The sequence below is a fragment of the Tursiops truncatus genome, chromosome 10 (genome assembly GCF_011762595.2).
Source record: "Tursiops truncatus isolate mTurTru1 chromosome 10, mTurTru1.mat.Y, whole genome shotgun sequence".
Taxonomy (NCBI): domain Eukaryota; kingdom Metazoa; phylum Chordata; class Mammalia; order Artiodactyla; family Delphinidae; genus Tursiops; species Tursiops truncatus.
In genome coordinates, this window is record NC_047043.1 from 23,239,682 (window position 1) to 23,258,402 (window position 18,721).

Here is an 18,721-nt window from a genome sequence, read left to right on the forward strand (position 1 = left end):
GTGCTCATGTCGATCTAGTCTGGCTGTCTCTGACTCTCCTGTTTGTTAATCAGTCAGCCAAGTGCCCTGTTAGATACAGCCCCAGAATACCAGGAGAGTTACCCAAATCCACTGGAACTCCCAGTCTGCCTTGGGAGCTGGAGTGTGGGTCCACACATACCAGGATCATGAGCTCTCAGCGACACAGTGTAATTGGGAAAAGTGAATCAGGGAAGGCACCTAGAAGGAATATGATCACTGACGACTTGTGGGATCAATAGGATGGCTGGAGGGCTTTCCTGGTGGCGCAGTGGTTGAGAGTCCGCCTGCCGATGCAGGGGACACGGGTTCGTGCCCCGGTCCGGGAAGATCCCACATGCCGCGGAGCGGCTGGGCCTGTGAGCCATGGCCACTGACCCGCGCATCCGGAGCCTGTGCTCCGCAACGGGCGAGGCCACAACAGTGAGAGGCCCGCGTACCGCAAAAATAAATAAATAAATTTTAAAAAATAGGATGGCTGGAGCTGACAGGGATCACAGGCTGAATTATAGTCCTAGGAGCCTAAAAGGAAAAGATGTTGTAACCCTAACCCTCAAAGCCTAACCTCCTCTCCTAACAATGCTAGGGAGGCACCCAGGCTGGGGGAGAAGTTAAACCAGAGGAGGGGCAGGAATGTCTGAGGTGGCAACACTTTACCCAGGCAGCTCCGGTCAGTCAGGAGTCTGTCCAACCGCAGGCCACAGACTCTAGGTAAGCTGGGCGAGAGCAGGGAACCCTCATGAAGCAAACCCAGGGAGGGGACAGTCACCCCCAGAGTGAGGTGAGTCTAAGGTGAAGGAAGGGAGAATATGGCTTTGAGGTTCCCTGGGCCCTGGGGGGATCCTGTCTGGCCTCTGTCTCCACTTCCCAAAGATCTGCAAACAATCCACTTCTGCCGCCACCACCCCACCCCCCCCCCCCCGTGGCCACCGCAGGCCCTCCTCCACCTGTGCTTCTGCTCCCCACCTGCCACCCCCCCATGTCCCAGCCTTCCTCCTGAACCCAGGATGGTCTCAGTTTCCACACCCTGGTCACTGCCTCTGGCTCTGGATGAAGTCAGCGGCCCCCTCTTCACCCTCAAACAGGAACCAGTGGTTGTAGGGCAGGAAGTGCCTGAGGGGAAGTTATGGGCCCCAGACGCTCCTCCATGCCCCCCTTCAGCCCCAGCAGTATCTGCCCAAGGGAAGCGGCTCTCCACACCAGCCAAGCGGGGGGCCCCCCTTTCCCAAGTTGCTCTGGGGCTGAGGGAGCGGCCGTAGGTGCCAGGTGGCGCTGGACACCACCTTCCCTATTTTCCCACCAGTCGCCACGCACCCTCCAGACCCCAGCTCCTGCCTCAGCCCCCTCACCAGAAACTAGAACTATCCAGTGCTGGAGAGGCCCCTATGAACCAGCTGGTCAGCCTAGGGTCGGAGAAACAGAGTGGGCTCTGGAGCTGGACAGAGCTGGCCTTGAACCCCAGCTCTGCCACTTCTGGGCTGGACGTCCTTGTCGGAGTCCAGCCTCGAGTCTCAGGTCCTTCACCAAGGAAATGGGCACAATACCCTACATTGTTATGGGGATTAGCAGTGACGAATAGAAAGAGCCCAGTTCAGGGTTGGCACATAGCTAAGGCTCCTCAGCCTGGGAAACGATTGTAACAGGGGCCCCAGACTTTACAGATGAGGAACTTGGGGCACGTGACTCACCCCAGGCCATTTAGCCTGGAAGAGCAGCGCTAGGTTTCCCAACCTGCAGGCTAGTCTTCAGTCCCCAACCTAATGGGAGCTTGTGGGATAAAAGGTAAGGTAACCCTCCGCTCAGGGAACAGTGGATAAAAAGCGGTGTGTGCGCGGGTCGTGGGTAGGTGGCCAGGGTCTCTTGGGGCCAGCCAGTGCAGCAGACAAGGGGCTTCATGGGGAGGCCCAGAGAGGGCAGCAATGTGGTGGGAGGTTTCTGAGGGGCGAGTGGTCTCGGGGACGAGCGAGTTAACTGATGAGTCATGGCCACCTCTGGGAGGAGGTGAGGGAACACAGTCTGGGGTGAAGAACCTCTGAAAGGATGGTTTTCTGTCTCTAAAACTGTTGGAGAAAGAAGCTGAGATCCCCGACCAACAAGGAGGACGGGGTAAGCTGCAGAGAGAAATGGGCTCTCTGACACTCACCCCTTTTCCCTGCAGACATATGCCCTTACCTATATGGGGGCCTAGGGCTGGGGGTGCTTCTGTTCCTCGTCATGGTCATTCTGTCCGTCTGCCTGTGTCGGCTCCGTGGGAGAGGTGAACCCCACCCTCACCTCCCTCTTACCCCCTCACCCCTCACCCCCGGGCAACACCCTGTGCCGTCCCCCACACACCCTTTCCTCCTGTGCTCCCAGACGCCCCCATCAACCCTCACTGGCCCCTCCTGCCTGAGGAAGGGGGTAGAAGTTGGGGGGTGGAGAGGGGAGGGGAGAGTGTCCAAAGAGAGGGACCTTGGCTTTTAGCTGTGGGAACCACAGGGAGGTTGGCAAGTGAGGAAACACCTGCTGGGGGTGGGGAGAGTGGGCGAGGAGGGCTGGAGGTGGCACAAGGGAGACAAGGGCCAAGCCGAGCTTCTTCTTTTCTTCCAGTGAGGAGGCTGGAGAGGAGCTGGGTGAGTCTGGGGCAGAGAAGTGCGTGATGGGGCAACAAGTGGGGGCTGAGGTCGGGGGGCAGGAGAAGAGGGAGAAACGAGCCGGAGAGACAGAGAGACAGAGGAAGTAAGAGAGAAGCAGAAAGAGGGAAGTAAGGGCTGAGAAGAAGAGAGGAAAGGAAAAGGGTAGAGATGGAAAGAAGAAATAAGACAGAAAGGAGAGAGAGGAAGAAATGAGGGAGAGAGAGACAAAAGTGAGAGGCAAAAATCAGAGAGAGAATGAGAGAGACACAGGGAAAATGAGAGAAATCAAGAGAAAAAGTAAGAGAAGGAGATTAAGAGTGATAGAGGGGGAGAGTGAGAGAGTAAGAGAGACACAAAGGGAAAAGGACAAGAGAGGGAGACAGAAAGAGAGAGAGAGGGAGAGAGCGCGCAAATAGAGGCAATGAGGTAAGAAAGCGGGGCAGGGGAGCAGTGAGAACTCAGAGGGCAGCGTCAGGGGAGGGAGGCTCCTGGGGACCTCCTGTCAGCACCCTCTGTCCCGGCCCCAGGCCCAGCTCTCGCAACAGGAGCTCCACTATGCGTCCCTGCTGAGGCTGCCTGAACGGGAGGGACCTGACCTCGGCAACCAAGAAAGGGAAGGCAGCAAGGAGGACCCCAGCACGGACTACGCCTGCATTGCCAAGAACAAACCGGTCTGAGCACCCCCAGACGCCTCGTCCAACCCAGGCGGTTGGTCAGGGCCATGCTGTAAAGACCAGTAAACACCCAGTAAAGACCATGGTCTCGCCACCCTCTGTGTCTCAGGCTTCTCCATCTACCTCAAGCCCCGGCTCAACAGGGCCACCATCAAGACCTAAGCAACTTACCCTCCCACCCATTCTTACCCACCAGGGATCCACTGGGTGAAGAAGGGTGTTTAGGGACCCAGGCTCCCCTGAAGGCCAGAAAAGAGCATTTGTCTGTGGGCCACTGAGAAGTAGAGCTAATCATGTCTAATAGTCCACTTTTCTCAGGACAAAGGCCTTAGCCTCCTGGGGGGGAGAAGGAGGTGTGTTGAGTCTCAGGATGATGGTGGGAGGGGACTCTAGGCACAGTCCTGGGAAGCTCCCTCCTTGGACCTTTCCAGACCAGACTTGGTAGAAGGCAGAGTAAGAGTTGGGAGAACCTAGAACAGGGCACATTGGGTCATCTAGAGCAAGAAATACACAAAAGGAGTTAATGGTGGGGCAGAGAGGGATTTATTGGGGGGTATCTTGAAGAACTTGGAGTCACTGGGGTCTGAAATCACTCATCAGAGGCCATCCAAGGAGTGGCAGTGTGTTCCCATGTGACAGTGGCCTGGTGGAGAGGCCACAGGGGTAGCTCAGTAGCTGCCTGCTTCTCTCCGTGGTCTCTGTCTCCACCTGCTCCAGCCCTCTCAGTGCCCCTCCCACCTCTGCGCCCATTGTCCCGGCTCCACTACTCACATTTGCCCTGGTAATAGATGGTGCTGCCCATGGCCACTGAGAGAAAGCTGAAGGCATAGAACCCAGCCCGAAGGAGGAAGACTGTGCCGGCAGCTAGCTGAGGAGGTCCTGCATGTGGGTGGGGATGGCGAGGGGGAGAGGGGCTTAGGAAAGGAGGCCCTGGGAAGAAGCGTGCACAGGCTTAGGGAGGACAGTGGGCCTCAGGGAAGGACTCTTGACTCGACTACCAGGGAGAGTGGGGCCTCCGGCCAAGGAGGCACAGCTTCCCAGCACCTCACCTTTCTCCACCACCAGCAGAGTCCCATTCCCTGTTCCGACACCCAGGCCCAGCACCTCCACCCTGCACACGTAGACTCCGGTGTCACGGGCTCGGGTGTCCCAGATGTGCAGCTCAGCCTGGTGGTCACAGAGGAAACGGGAAGACGGAAGAGGGGCCAGGCGGCCCCTGAACTCTGCGGTCTCATTCCTCACCTCCTTCCCTGGGGCCACTTTGTCCTGGTACCACGTGACAGAACCAATGGCCAATTTCCCTTGGCTGGCATTGAAGGAACAGGGCAGGAAGGCAGGGCTGCCCTCCTGGGTATGGATCTCAGGGGGCTGGGACACCCAGAGAGCACAGGATCCTGGGGGCAGAGAGAAGACCCAGAGAAACACCTCCCCAATTACTCCAAAGAAAAAAGACAAGAGAGCTTGCAGTAGACCATCCCTGCTGTACCCCACCCACAGAGGGCCCAGAGGGACGAGCACTTCAGATGTCTCATTAAGCCTTTCCTCTTTACCAATCTAATTTCTTAACATTGCTTATTAAATTGTTTTTCAAATTCTTTCCCATACCAACTCTCACCCTCACCCTCTCCCATCATTCTCCAGTTCCATTCACTAGTAACATTTTGCTGAAATTTAACTTGTCACAGTGAAAGTGAAGCTCATTCATGAATGTGGCTGCCTAGTTAACTAATACCATTAATTATATTATTCCAGGTATTATCTTAGTACTAATAGCATTCTGTTGCATACCATCCTTGCTACTTTGGTTTTTTTTGTTGTTGTTGTTAAAGAGCATTAACTAGGGCTTCCCTGGTGGCACAGTGGTTGAGAGTCCGCCTGCCGCTGCAGGGGACACGGGTTCGTGCCCCGGTCCGGGAAGATCCCACATGCCGCGGAGAGGCTGGGCCCGTGAGCCATGGCCGCTGAGCCTGCGCGTCCGGAGCCTGTGCTCCGCAGCGGGAGAGGCCACAACAGTGAGAGGCCCACATACGGCAAAAAAAAAAGAGCATTAACTAATTAAATCTCCAGGTGAAGATATGGCTATAATTGCTTGGGATCCCTATTTAACTTATCTAAAATGATGAATTAAACCAATTATTAAAATTCTTGATTAAATTCTCTAGTTAATGAAATTTACCAATCAGTCTTCTATTTCAGTGATTCTCAAACTTGAGAGCACATTGGAATCACCTGGAGTGCTTGTTAAAACAGATTCCCAGGCCCCACTCCCAGAATTTTTTATTCAGTGGGCCTGGAGTGGGTCCTGAGAATTTGCCCTAGGTCCCCGCTGACACTGATGCTGGTCTGGAATCCACACTGAATTTAGTCAATGAATATGTCTGACAATTAAAATCAGTTTCATTAAGAAACTTAACTTAGATTTAATTAGATCTCCTAAACTCCTAATTATATCTAGACCCTAGATAATAAGCCTTGTTTAATAAGTTTATTAAACTCATCAAATTAAAACTGACCCCTTAAAAAGATTTGACCCCTTCCTTCAAGCCCTTCCTTCCTTCAAGCCCTTTTTTACTGGTTCTTTAAACTTTATCTTGTTAGGAACGTGGCTGGAAAGGAAGAGTTTTAGGATGGAAGCTGGGGAATGACCTTCCCAGCGGGTGACATGGAGGGAACTGCGAAGTGGGGAAGCCCACTGGGTATCAGCTTTATTGAGGGATGCCCTGCTTTCAGCCCCCACCCAACCTGCTCCCCCGGGACATCTACGTCCAGCCTCCCCCATCCTCCATCCTCCCAGCCCCACACCCCTCAGGGTCCTGGGAGAAACCCCTGTCACCTGGATGGACCGTGATGAAGATGAGGAACAGCATCCGGGCCATGTCGAAGGGTGTTCCTGTTGACGAGGGGGACATGAGCAGTGAGGTCTGGGTGGAGGAAAACGACCCACTAGTTCTGACCAGGACTTTGGTCACTGGATGGGGGTGGGGAGCTTCCTGTGACACACAGGACTGACACATCACTTACAAAGGACCTCAACGCCCCAGGGCCTGGGGCATCAGACGCATGCCTCCCTGAGGAAAGAGGATGCTGCTGACGGGGGTATCTGGGTCACTAGGAGGTGGGGGCAGCATGTGCGCGTGTTGCCTAAGTGTTTGAGGGGGAGGGGGGGCTTAGATGGCCGGTCATGCTAGGGTGGGTGGGTGGATAGGTGAGACCAGGATGTGGTTCCCCTATCTTGTGAGGTTCAAGAAGACCAACCCTTTACCAAGAATCAGCCTCCAAGAGCCTTATCTGGGCTCAGAGCTAACCTACTTCCCCTCCCCTTGGCTCAATAGCGCCCAGGTCCACCCTATCCATTCCCTTCCTTCGAGTCCGGCCCTCCCCCAGGGCTGCTCTAGAAATTCTATAAATGAGAGGATTAGCAGAAGTCAGCTGATTGGTCGTGGCGACAGGGAGTTGCCAGGGACTCTGTCTGTTTCGCTTAGGATGTGCTGACTTGGGTGGATTGGCAGAGTGAGTGCCGCTGATGGGGAAGTTTGGATGCATCCCCATTAAAGGAATACGCCTCTTGCAGAGGTCTGCTTTACCAGGTGTGTTCTGCACAGATTTATCACCCACTGGTCAATTCACTCATTTTTTATTTTATTCATTATTTAGCTAACATTTATTGAGAAATCACAAAGTGCCCCCATTACGTGAAATGCATTTTGACAAACCCAAATGAAATACACATTATGTGACACATAACTCCAAGGTTATGCAGGGATTAGTACAAGAGTATGCAACACACTCTTGTACATGCATTACACACCTACATGAGATAACACAGCACAGAGGAAAGAGGATGATGTGTAATATGCCGGGTGAAGCCTGCCCAGCCCTCGCCACACATTTTCCCTCTGGCTCCTTTTATATCAGTACATATTCTTTCTTTCTGGCCGAGTTTCTCGCTGTTTCACAATACATCCATAGATTGTGCAGTCCTAATCTCCACTGCAGTGATTTGGAGCATTTTTGGAGAAGTAGTAATTTTATGGTTAAGAATGCTGGCTCGGGGCTTCCCTGGTGGCGCAGTGGTTGAGAGTCTGCCGATGTAGGGGACACAGGTTCGTGCCCCGGTCCGGGAAGATCCCACATGCCGCGGAGCGGCTGGGCCCATGAGCCATGGCCGCTGAGCCTGCGCGTCCGGAGCCTGTGCTCCGCAACAGTGAGAGGCCTGCGTACCGCAAAAAAAAAAAAAAAAAAAAGAATGCTGGCTTGAAGTCAGGCTGTGATCAGCTCCCCTACAAACTAGTTACATAATCTTGAACAAATTATTGAACCTCTCTGAACCACCTAGACAAGCACGGTACCTCACAATCTGGGAAGGAGTGACTCAGCCACTCTCTCTTAGTGGAGTGGCTGCCTCCTCAGGGCCATCTAACCAGAGGCTGTGGAAATGTGGTGCCATGGCAAGGCAAGGGCTGCCCCCTGGTGGTCACAGAGAAGGGGGAGGCCTGAGGCACCAATATGTGGCTTTTCTCAACTGGGCCTTAATTCCAGCTTCTGCCCTGTCCCTTACCTTGCCTTGTCCTATCAATGCCCCATCCCCATCCCCAAAGGGTCAATGTGGAGCAAATTGTCTCTTGTACTCAACTGTGGGAACCCCATGGTTTGGGGAGGGAGGGAAGATCACCACCAGTGGAGTGGGGGTGAGGGGCTGGAATGGGCAACTGGCCTGAGGATAAAACTCTGTATTTCACAGGGCATATAATTAATCACATGGCACTACTCCATGTCCCAGGGCAATGCAGCTTAGAAGCCAAGTCAACATAAATAGGAATCATGGTTCCCCTACTTACTGTAAAATGGGAGTAGCATCTGTCAGTTTTCAGACTCCACTGTAGTGGAGGGTCAGTGTATGTTAGCCTTTATCTCCTCCCCAGTCCTGAGCTAGAATGACCAAGATTATAGCTGGGCCTGAACTCAAAGGTGCTTTGCTCTTTCAACCTCTTTTGTCCACCTAAGATTTCCAGTATCCAAAACTGTTGTGGATTATGAAGACAGTACTTGGCTTTTCTTAAAGTCCATCTAGAATAAACCCTGGTGTATGTGTGGATTCAAGGACCCTTTCAATAAATCTGAGACCCTCTAGGGCACTTTAACCTGTGGGATGGGAACTGCTGTGCTAATAAGCTCAGCAAACTCAAGGATGTAACTTTTCAAAAGAAACTTTTACCAGGCACTCAAGAAGAAAGGCCACAAGTAGGAAAGTTGTGAAATGGATGTACACACGTCTCTGGTCTGATTGCTTTAACATCCAGCTGTGGGCTGCCTTGAGGGTGGTCAGGGCCAACAAACTCCCAACTTAGAGCTTAGAGCAGGAAAAGAAGTGAAAAAAACAGAAGGGATTCTGGAATCCCAGCACAAGTGATCCCATCTCACCTGGTGTTTCCTCCTCTACGTGTTGGCAAGGGTGACTTCTCCTCCAGCTGAGTCCTTATAAATATTTTTCAACTAATTAATGGTTCTCAGGATATACTTTCAACCTCTGACCATGACTTCTCTGAGGTTCACCCCACCTCCTTTGGCCTCTCCTTCTTGCTGTCACTGTCCAACTCCCTCACATTCACCAAGAGCAGACGCCCGACTCTCCAGCTTCCTCTCTATTTCAATCTCTGCCATCTCTCTGGAAGATTTAATGTCCATGTATATGACATTATATACAGATGTAAATATATATTTATATAGTAAAGTACATAGATCTTAAGTGTACAATTTGATGACCTCTGGCAAATATATACACCCATGTAAACAGCACTGCAATTGAGATACAAATCATTTCCACCACCCCAGGAAACTCTCCTATGCCCCTCTTTGGTCAATCCCCTTCCCCTCCCAGGAGCAACTACTGATTTATACCCCTGTAGATTAGTTTAATCTGTTCTTGAACTTCATACAAATGGAATCCTAGAGTATACACTACTGTATCTGGCTTCCTTCATTCTGCATAATGTCTGTGAAATTCATCTATGTTGTTCCAGGTATCAGAGGCTTGTTCCTTTTTGTTGCTGAGTGGTATTTCATTATATGGATGTCCCACAGTTTGTTTATCCATTCACCTGATGATGTACAATTGGATTATTTCTATTGGTTTGATATTATGAGTACCTCTCCTATGAACATTCTTGCACACAATTTTCAAATTACTTTTCTATGCACTGATTTCACAGCTCCTTCACCTTGTCCACTCCATCCATCATCTTGACTCTACATGACCTATACCTTGGATCTTTTCTCCATTTTACCTCTTCTTTCACAGGGACATAAAAGCAATCAGACCTGAGTCCCTCCCAACTCCTGTACCCTCCACATGTGCTTTCACACCATTCTCCTGTTGGAAGACTTTTGGGATGTTTCTCTTACCTTCATTCAACTGAGCATCTACTATGGGCTTACCTAGGCAATTCTGTCATAGCCACATTTTTTTTTTAATAAATACATTTATGTATGTATGTATGTATTTATTTTTGGCCGCGTTGGGTCTTCGTTGCTGTGCGGGCTTTCACTAGTTGCGGTGAGCGGGGGCTACTCTTCATTGAGGTGGCCTCTCTTGTTGCGGAGCACCAGCTCTATGCGCGCAGGTTTCAGTAGCTGTGGCACGCGGGCTCAGTAGTTGTGACTCGCAGGCTTTAGAGCGCAGGCTCAGTAGTTGTGGCACACGGGCTTATTTGCTCCACAGCATGTGGGATCTTCCTGGACCAGGGCTCGAACCCGTGTCCCCTGCATTGGCAGATGGATTCTTAACCACTGCACCACCAGGGAAATCCAGAGCCACAGTTTTAACTACTGCTAGTCTCTGTCGAGTCCCCAGTCTATATCTCCACCTCAATTTGTACCTTTACCTCAGGCCTCTTTCTGAGATCTGAGTCCAGATTATCTAACTTCCCTCTAGACATCTTCCCCAGAATGTACCACAGGCATTTCAAAATCATCAGTGTCTACCCAAACCGGGTCAGCCTTCTATATTCCCCACCCCAGTGAATGGAAACCATCTACCCAGTCACTCAAAGAAAAATCCTGGGACTTATCCTATTCTGCCTTCTCCCTCCATTCCCCCAACCAAAAAAACCCCAAGTGCTATCCATTCTGCCTCTGAGATATATAAGTATCTTTCTCTGCATTTTGATTCTCACTGCTAGTTAAGGCCCTCATCATCTCAGGATGAAACTAGGACAATTGCTTCTCCGATGGACAGTGGGTTTCCTCTCAATATTCATTCCACGTCTCCCTATCTGAGCATCAGGGCTCATCCATCTATTCAACTATGCCTTTACTGAGTGCCTTCCATGTGCTAGACATCCTATCTTCATCTTCCCTGATCTCTCTTTCCCTTACCTCTCTCCTTATCTCTCATATATCTCTGTCCACAGCTCTATTTATTGTCTCACCATCTTTATTTTTTATTTTATTTTATTATTATTATTATTTTGGGGGTACGCGGACCTCTCACTGTTGTGGCCTCTCCCGTTGTGGAGCACAGGCTCCGGATGCACAGGCTCAGTGGCCATGGCTCACGGGCCCAGCCGCTCCGCGGCATGTGGGATCTTCCCGGACCAGGGCTAGAACCTGTGTCCCCTGCATTGGCAGGTGGATTCTTAACCACTGCGCCACCAGGGAATTCCTGGTCATTTCTTTTTGTTACTCTTTTTTTTTTTAAAGCTTATCAGTTTGGGGTTTTTTTTTAGTATTTATTTATTTATTTGGTTGCACCAGGTCTTAGTTGAGGCACGTGAGCTCCTTAGGTACGGCAGGCGGGCTCAGTTGCGGCTCGTGGGCTCCTTAGTTGTGGCATGCAAACTCTTAGTTGCGGTATGCATGTGGGATCTAGTTCCCTGACCAGGGATCGAATCCGGCCCCCTGCATTGGGAGCGCAGAGTCCTATCCACTGCGCCACTGGGGAAGTCCCACTCATATTTAAATGAGATAGATTTTTCTAAACTATTAACAGGAGGAAGTTTGGTGGGGGGTCAGAATGGCTTTCCAGACTTACAAGTACAAGGACTCCTCCTCTTTTGCCATCACAATGGATTATTTCCTTAAATTTGGCACCTCTGTGTAGCCACTACCTCCTTGGCCTCTGAGAACCTCTCCCAGTTAAGTAAGCATTTACCCCCAACCTTAGGCTTCTTTATTTCACAGGAGACCTCACAGGCTGCCACCTCCCGAGTGCACCTAAGGTGGTGCACTTAATATTAGGAGAATTTTGCTGCCACATCTGGGTCCCTTTGGCTGCTTTAAAACATTCTCTCTCCACCTTTACGGGTATTTGAATCTGTTCAGTCAGCACTGCCCTCAGCTTTTCCCTCCAGGGGTGAGGCCTTTCCTCCTAGGAAGGAATATTTGCTTTTCTTTTTTTTCTTTTTTTTTTAGCAGTTACCGGGACCCTCGCTAGTCCCCTGCTCTTCTCAGAGGCACTCTTGGGGAATGCCTGCTCAGCGGGGAATTTGGTCACACGGACACATAAATCGGAGTTTGTAGGTACTCTGTATCTCCTAGCTTCACTGAAAATGTAGCGCGCGCGTGTGTGCGTGTGTCTATGTGTGTGTGTTTCCAACCTCTTTACAGGAGTCAAGAGGGGAAATTTAGAAATAAACTGCTGCCACATTCCCCTCAAAGCCCTACAAGGAGGCATTTTAGAAAAGAAAAGCCTTTGGCAAAAGCGATGTTGGTGACTCGGTTATGGTTCTCCAGAGCTGTACCTCGTAGACTCAGAATCCTAACTTGTTTTCCTGCCTCCCGGAAAGCCTCTTGTTAACCAAGCCCCTGAGTCTGGTGCATACACCAGGATGCCCTTTTGTTCATTTGCAATAAGAAATAGAGCTACAGCAGAGATCCGTTTCTTCCCAGCCCCCTACACTCCCTCCATACACACATGTACACTGTATCATTCAGGTTCTCAAATTTGGTTCATTTGAGGAAATAGTTTTGTTTTGTTGTTTTAATTCGGCTGGGCTGGGTCTTAGTTGAAGCATGCGGGATCTTTAGTTGCAGCACACAGGATCTTTTTTTAGCTGCGGCATGCGGGATCTTTAGTTGTGGCATGCGAACTCTTAGTTGCTGCATGTGGGATCTAGTTCCCTGACCAGGGATGGAACCCAGGCCCCCTGCATTGGGAGCGCAGAGTCTTAGCCACTGGACCACCAGAGAAGTGCCCAGAGATAGTTTATTTACCAAGGTGCAGGTCAGGTATAGGGGAATCACAAGGCTTATTGCAACCCCGGTCCAAAGGGATGAGGGGAGGAGAAATTACAGCAGTGGTTTTTACTCATTTTGTGCCACAGATCTCTTCAGCATTCTGGTAAAGTGTAAAATGAAAAATATATAACAAAGTAAAACAATTACATTGAGTTCCAGTTATCAAAATATTAATAAAATATTGGGATAGAAAAAACCATGTACTTATTACCGCATTAAAAGACAAGAGATTTAAAAGAGAGGCAAGTTGGGACTTCCCTGGTCGTCCAGTGGGTAAGACTCCACGCTCCCAGTGCAGGGGGCCCGGGTTCCATCCCTGGTCAGGGAACTAGACCCCACATGCAGCAACGAAAGATCCCGCACGCCACAACTAAGACCCGGCATAGCCAAATAAGTAAATAAATATTAAAAAAAGAAATACAGGCAAGTTGAAGTTAGACTTTAAAAAAGATGTATCAGTGCAAAAGATGTTGTTGGCTTGAGTAAGAACTTTAAACTGTGAAGTGGTCTTTGACAAGGCAACACGTGTAATGTCGGATGTGAGAAGAGGATGTACTTTTTCTTTTCCAAATTCACAGACCACCTGAAAGTTATTCCCTGGGCTTCTGAGACCTGGAAAAGGACAGCATCATGTAGAGCAGGTTGCCTGGAGAGGAGCATTGCCCATAGATGGAGGTGTCAGCCAGCCTGAGGTGACCTTGTGGGAAGGGAGTCAGAGGAATGAATACCTTTAACTTAATGTGCTCCCTCCTGTTGTTCTCCTGCCACACTCCCCATCAGCCAAGACAGCTAGAAGCCAGAGGTGCCCTTGACATAGTCTGTACAGTTAGTCTCCTGGGGCAGAGGACAGAGTGGGAGAGGGAAAATGGAGGGGCAAACAGAAGACCTCCAGGCCCCCCACACACACACACAGACAAGCTTTCTGGCCAGTGTATTTTCTTCATGTAGGTACACAGGGGACCTAATTCTAACCAGGAGCTCCCCTGGAGAGTGGACAGACATCCAGACACATCCTCACCTTAGGACTTTGCGTTTGCTGTTCCCTCTGCTTGAAATGCTCCCCTCCAATATATCCACGTGGCTTGTTTCCTCACCTTGAAATCTTTTGCTCAAATATCACTTTCGCAGAGAAGCCTCCCTAAGCACCCTATTTAAATCTGCAGTCTGCGCGGCCCTTCCTATCTCCTTCCCTATTTTGTTCTCCATAAGCACCTACCACCTTTAATATACTTGTTTATTTTTATTGTCTGTCTCCCCCAATTAGATTGTCCACGAGGACAAGATTTTACACTTATTTGGTTCATTGGCCCTAGAAAGGTGCCTGGCATATAGTAAGCACTCAATAAATATTTGTTGAATGAATGTATGAATAAAAAAATAGATTCCCTCCACTAGGCACCAAGACCATTGGGAGGGCAGGGTTGCAGCTTTCTCCTCAGGGGGAGAGGAAGCTGTGATAAAGGGAACTCAAGAGGCCAGAGTCCCCATCAGCATCTCCCCCAGTCATGTGGGTCAGGGAGAGGGCAGTGAGAAATGAAAACTCCCAGCTGCAGAAGGGGAAATAGGTTGGGGGGGGCGGGGGAGAGAAGGAAAGGTGTGCTCATCAGTGCTGGGGCAGAGTGGATGGAACTTGGGGCAGGGAGCTTAGACAAAAGTGTCTCAGTGAGGGGGACGCACTGTCCTGGCCTCCCCTAGAAGCCACTAGCCAAAAAGAACAGCAAAGGGGATAAAGAGTGTGCCTAGGGAAGACATTTATCAGAGGCTACTCCCCACTCTGTTGAGCCCACAGTGACCAGCAGCGTCCCACCCCTAAGTTGGCCTCACCCCCTGGCTCTTGTATCCACCACTGCTATATCTCTCAGCACCACTGGCCTCCAAAGAATCTTTTTTTTTTTTTGGCCGTGTCATGCAGCTTGTGGGATTTTAGTTCCCCCACCAGGGACTGAACCCGGGCCCTCGGCAGCGATAGCGCCACAGTCCTAACCACTGGACCACCAGGGAATTCCCCCAGAGAATCTACTGAAATTCTCAAATTCCGGAGCTCTGTAGATTTTACTGAAAATTCCAAAGGAGATAAGAGGAGGGGATTACACTGCACATCCTAAAGCAAACAAAGACTGCTTTGTCAGACACTTTCATATTTCCAAGTGCCTCTCTGGAGCTGTCAGGTGGGAAGTGAAGTACCTCTCCCTTTCCAGACCCTGCACCCATCTTGCCACCCTCCCAGATCTGCCAGCGACTTCAGGTTCTTCTCCCATCCACAGTGCAGAAAAATTCAGTCAGCCTTTCCTCAGCTCCCTATCCAAACCTGCATGTCCAGACTTGCGAAACCTGGGCCTCAGTCACCTGGACCTCCAGACCTGTTCAGAGATTCTTTGTTCCTGAGAATAAATGCCCCCTGGGGTCTTACTGACCTTCCCCCACTCCTTTGGTGGCTTATCGAAATATTTCTTTCACACCCACACTGGGCTCCCCTTAAGAGGAATTAAGGAGAACGTTGTTTTCTCATCTCTTTTCTACATCCAGCTCCCCCTTCTTCCTGGGTGCTAGTGTCAGCAGAAGCTGATGGGGAAGTGAGGCCTGGAACTCAGAGGAGGAGGAAATGAGGGGAAAGGGGAAGTTTGGGAGGGAGGCCTCCAGGAAGCTGGTGGGAGAGGACAGCTGGCAGACAGAGAGGCGCCCAGCCTGGTCTGTCTCCTCCAGCATCTGCTGAGCTATGAGCCAAACCAGGGATTTACAGGGTAGGGAAGGTGGCATAGGCAGGACCCTAAAACGGGAGAAAGAACGTGCACAGTCCTGGGCTGTGGGCTGGGAATCTGGCCCATGAAGGCAGAATTGTGATGGCTTCAGGCTGGGCTTGGGGGTGAGGAGAGGAAGGGGGCAGTGAGGCTACATTAACCTTTGCGCCCCTTCAGGAGGAAAAGCCTTTGGGCTGCTGAAGGCCCAGCAAGAAGAGAGACTCAGTGAAATCAACAAGGTAAAAGGAAGAACTAAGGGGCGGGGCGGGGCCGGGTGGGGGGGCGTCCAGGAGGGCTTACCCAGGTTCTTGCTTTCCCCCACAGCAATTCCTGGATGATCCCAAATATAGCAGTGACGAGGACCTGCCCTCCAAACTGGAAGCCTTCAAGAGTGAGGGGAAAACTATAGGGGTGGAGAAGTGGGTGAGGAGGGTAGGATTTCCCCAGGAAAAGAGCAGATGGCAGAAACGAAGTTGACTTTTGGGGTGGGAAGAAGGAAGGCTGCCTCTATCGCCATCCTGGTTATAGTCCCTTTCCCCGGCCTGCCCCTCTCAGGAGCCCCTCCAGTTCCCTACACCGTACCAGGGCCCTCAGCCTCCCAACCTTCACATTTCCTCTACCTGCCCCACCTCTTCTTCATCTTCCCCCCCTACCTAGCGCTCAGTCAGTCCCTACCCTGCCCCTGCCTGGGACCCTCCAGCCAGTGCTTACCCTCTCTGCTTTCTCCCCTCACCCAGAGAAATACATGGAGTTTGACCTGAATGGAAACGGAGATATCGGTGAGAAAAGGGTGATCTTCGGGGAGTGTGCAGATCTAGGAAGAGGGAGGTCTTTCCCACAGTGCTCCATTCCCAATGGTTCGGGAGAGGGCCCATCGACCAGGGTAGGAAGGGGAATGGGAATGAGGAGGTAGAGGCAACAGAGTGAGAGAGGCTCCCCCTCTTCTTACCTCCATCCTCTGCCTCTAGATATCATGTCCCTGAAGCGAATGCTGGAGAAACTTCAGGTCCCCAAGACCCACCTGGAGCTAAAGAAATTAATCAGGGAGGTATCCAGCGGCCCCGGGGAGACTTTCAGCTACTCTGACTTTCTCAGGATGATGTTGGGCAAGAGATCTGCCATCCTAAAAATGTGAGGGTCCAGTTCCAACCTCCCCTATACTTACCTGTTTTCTCTCCCCCCACCTCCATCCCCAGGTTCACCTTCTACACATTACTCAGCATGCATTTCTCTTCCGTCTTTTGAGAGACCCTTCTAAGGTGCTATCCTCATCTGTGGTCTGGTCCCCAACAGCCCCCAGTACTCCCACTCCTGCCCTTTCTCCTTCTCCTCCCACCCTAACAAACCTCATCCTTTTTCTGGACTTTCACAGCAGCCTAAAATTTATTCTCTTGAGAGGACTGTCCCCTGATCCCTGTGTCTCTTCCATCTCAATCAGGATCCTGATGTATGAAGAGAAAGCAAGAGAACAGGAGAAGCCAACGGGTCCCCCAGCCAAGAAAGCTATCTCTGAGTTGCCCTGATTTGTGGTGAAGGAGATGTGGTGGGATTGAAGGGGCTTCTATGACTCCAACATGGAAAAAGAACACAAAATTGTGAGCCAGAGCTAAACTAATTTAAATAAACTATCCTCCTTCAGATCAACAGATCAGCTTGGTCACTGTTTGGGGGATTTTTTTTTTCCTGGGTTTGGGAAGGAGTGAAGCATCTTTGAGGGAAGGGTAGCAAGGATTTGCCCATATGAGCAATCCATCAACAATTCTGTAGTATGTCTACTACAGCAGGTGGTTTTGTACACCAAGGGGGATTCCAGATGTATAAGATAGCCTTGATCTCCCTCAAGGAATTTAAGTGAGATGAAAAGACATGTACAGACAAAAAATATATCATCCAAGCTCATGATGAAGAGCAAGGATTACCTTGAACCAACATTCTCTATGACTATAAGCTTTGTAACCTCAATGATTATTCATCCTCTCTGAGTCTTTCATTTGAAAATGAGAGTAATATGATCTACCCTGCAGTGCCTGACATATCATAAGCCCTCAATAATGTTTAAAACTTGAATGAATGGATGGATGGAGAGATGAAAGAACTGGTGTTACTGAATTAAGAAAAGGATTCACGACACTATAAAGCCTGATAATTTAAGTGAAAATGAGTCTTGAGGTCCTGTTGGGGACAAGCTACAACAACCGAGTCTACCTAATAAAAGGAAAAGGGGCTTGTATTAGGAGAGTACTGAGGGCAGATTCTGAGCATACAGGATCCCTGGATGGCAGAAAGGGTTAAAAAGCCAGTTCCAGGGAAGGCAGGAGCCTGAGAGTTCCCAGGCCTTTGGTGAGGCTATTCCTGGACTTTTCCTCCAAGGGATCCAGATGCATTAACTCCAGCAACTCCCAGTCATTGGCCACTATTTCAGATTTCCTTACTCCCTGGAAAGCAAGAATCGAATTGGCCCAGCTTGTTTCATGTACCAAGGACAGATCAGGCCCCTAGGGCCACTCATTTTGGCCCTTTCCAATGGTAAAGCCAGGTTGGCATCCTAAAGAGTGCTACAGTAAATGTACAGGACTTCAGATGAGGACGAGATCAATGTGGGTTCAATAAAATATCTGAATATAACAAAATTAATAGCTAAGCTTTACTGAGCACCTACTATACACTGGGTAGATGCTTTCTGTGTATTAATTCATTTAATCTTCTCGACAACTCTGGCGACAACAAGGAGGATAGGAAGGATCTGGAGCTTAAACAATTTGTTCATTCAGGATAAATAAATTGGGTTATGTATGTGTATGGCTGATTCACTTTGTTATAAAGCAGAAACTAACACACCATTGTAAAGTAATTATACCCCAATAAAGATGTTAAAAAAAAATTGGGTTATATTTACACAATGGACTACTATTATATAGCAGTAAGAATGAACAGACTACAATAACATGCAACAATGTGGATAAATTTCATTAATACAATGTTGAGCAAAAGAAGACAGACATAAAAGAACCCTTACTGTACAATTCCATTTATATAAAGTACAAAAACAAGTAAAACTAATATATATTGTTAGAAGTCAGGATAATAGTTAGCCTTGGGGGAGGGCAGTGACTACAAGGGGCCCTCGGGCAGCTTTTGTGCTAGTTAAGGTTCCGTTTTTGGTTACATGTTTTGCTCAGTTCATGAAAAGCTATCAAAATTTCATATATTATATATATAATACACATATATATTACACACTTTGATAAGAAGAATTTTTTTTTCTTTTTTGGCTGGGTTGGGTCTTCATTGCTGCATGCAGGCTTTCTCCAGTTGCAGCGAGCAGGGGCTACTCTAAAGAAGATGTAAAAAATCACTTATTGGACATTAACTATGTTCCATTCCCTATTCCAGGTGCTTGGGATAGAAGAGTGAACAAAACAAAGATCCCTGCCTTTGTGAA

General features: G+C 49.7%; 3 protein-coding genes across 3 annotated transcripts; 2 read left to right on the forward strand and 1 right to left on the reverse strand.

Moving 5' to 3' along the window:
- The first annotated feature begins 1,695 nt into the window (after positions 1-1,695).
- Positions 1,696-3,401, forward strand: LST1 (leukocyte specific transcript 1). The gene is made up of 4 exons (XM_033863994.2): positions 1,696-1,800; positions 2,177-2,275; positions 2,608-2,630; positions 3,161-3,401. Exons 1-4 carry the CDS (start codon positions 1,779-1,781, stop codon positions 3,308-3,310), a joined length of 294 nt encoding a protein of 97 aa, XP_033719885.1. The 5' UTR covers positions 1,696-1,778; the 3' UTR covers positions 3,311-3,401.
- Positions 3,402-3,834: 433 nt separating this feature from the next.
- Positions 3,835-16,253, reverse strand: NCR3 (natural cytotoxicity triggering receptor 3). Its single transcript, XM_033863993.1, has 5 exons — positions 13,560-16,253; positions 6,141-6,197; positions 4,357-4,701; positions 4,079-4,186; positions 3,835-3,950 (listed from the first exon to the last, which is right to left on the reverse strand). Exons 2-5 carry the CDS (start codon positions 6,181-6,183, stop codon positions 3,904-3,906), a joined length of 543 nt encoding a protein of 180 aa, XP_033719884.1. The 5' UTR covers positions 6,184-6,197; positions 13,560-16,253; the 3' UTR covers positions 3,835-3,903.
- Positions 15,170-16,923, forward strand: AIF1 (allograft inflammatory factor 1). The gene is made up of 6 exons (XM_004311217.4): positions 15,170-15,282; positions 15,457-15,518; positions 15,604-15,670; positions 16,017-16,058; positions 16,248-16,410; positions 16,718-16,923. Exons 1-6 carry the CDS (start codon positions 15,258-15,260, stop codon positions 16,800-16,802), a joined length of 444 nt encoding a protein of 147 aa, XP_004311265.1. The 5' UTR covers positions 15,170-15,257; the 3' UTR covers positions 16,803-16,923.
- Positions 16,924-18,721: the final 1,798 nt, after the last annotated feature.

Bases quoted from the DNA above. Each gene is read 5' to 3' on its own strand.
- LST1 (XM_033863994.2), top strand. From the start codon at position 1,779: ATGGGAGCTTGTGGGATAAAAG. The intron at 1,801-2,176 runs GTAAGGTAACCC...TTTTCCCTGCAG, and splicing joins GGGAGCTTGTGGGATAAAAG to ACATATGCCCTTACCTATAT. The intron at 2,276-2,607 runs GTGAACCCCACC...CTTTTCTTCCAG, and splicing joins GTGTCGGCTCCGTGGGAGAG to TGAGGAGGCTGGAGAGGAGC.
- NCR3 (XM_033863993.1), bottom strand. From the start codon at position 6,183: ATGGCCCGGATGCTGTTCCTCATCTTCATCACGGTCCATCCAG. The intron at 4,187-4,356 runs GTGAGGTGCTGG...ACCCACATGCAG, and splicing joins TCTGCTGGTGGTGGAGAAAG to GACCTCCTCAGCTAGCTGCC. The intron at 3,951-4,078 runs GTGAGTAGTGGA...CCTCTCCACCAG, and splicing joins CATCTATTACCAGGGCAAAT to GCCACTGTCACATGGGAACA.
- AIF1 (XM_004311217.4), top strand. From the start codon at position 15,258: ATGAGCCAAACCAGGGATTTACAGG. The intron at 15,519-15,603 runs GTAAAAGGAAGA...TTTCCCCCACAG, and splicing joins GACTCAGTGAAATCAACAAG to CAATTCCTGGATGATCCCAA. The intron at 15,671-16,016 runs GTGAGGGGAAAA...CCCCTCACCCAG, and splicing joins CAAACTGGAAGCCTTCAAGA to AGAAATACATGGAGTTTGAC.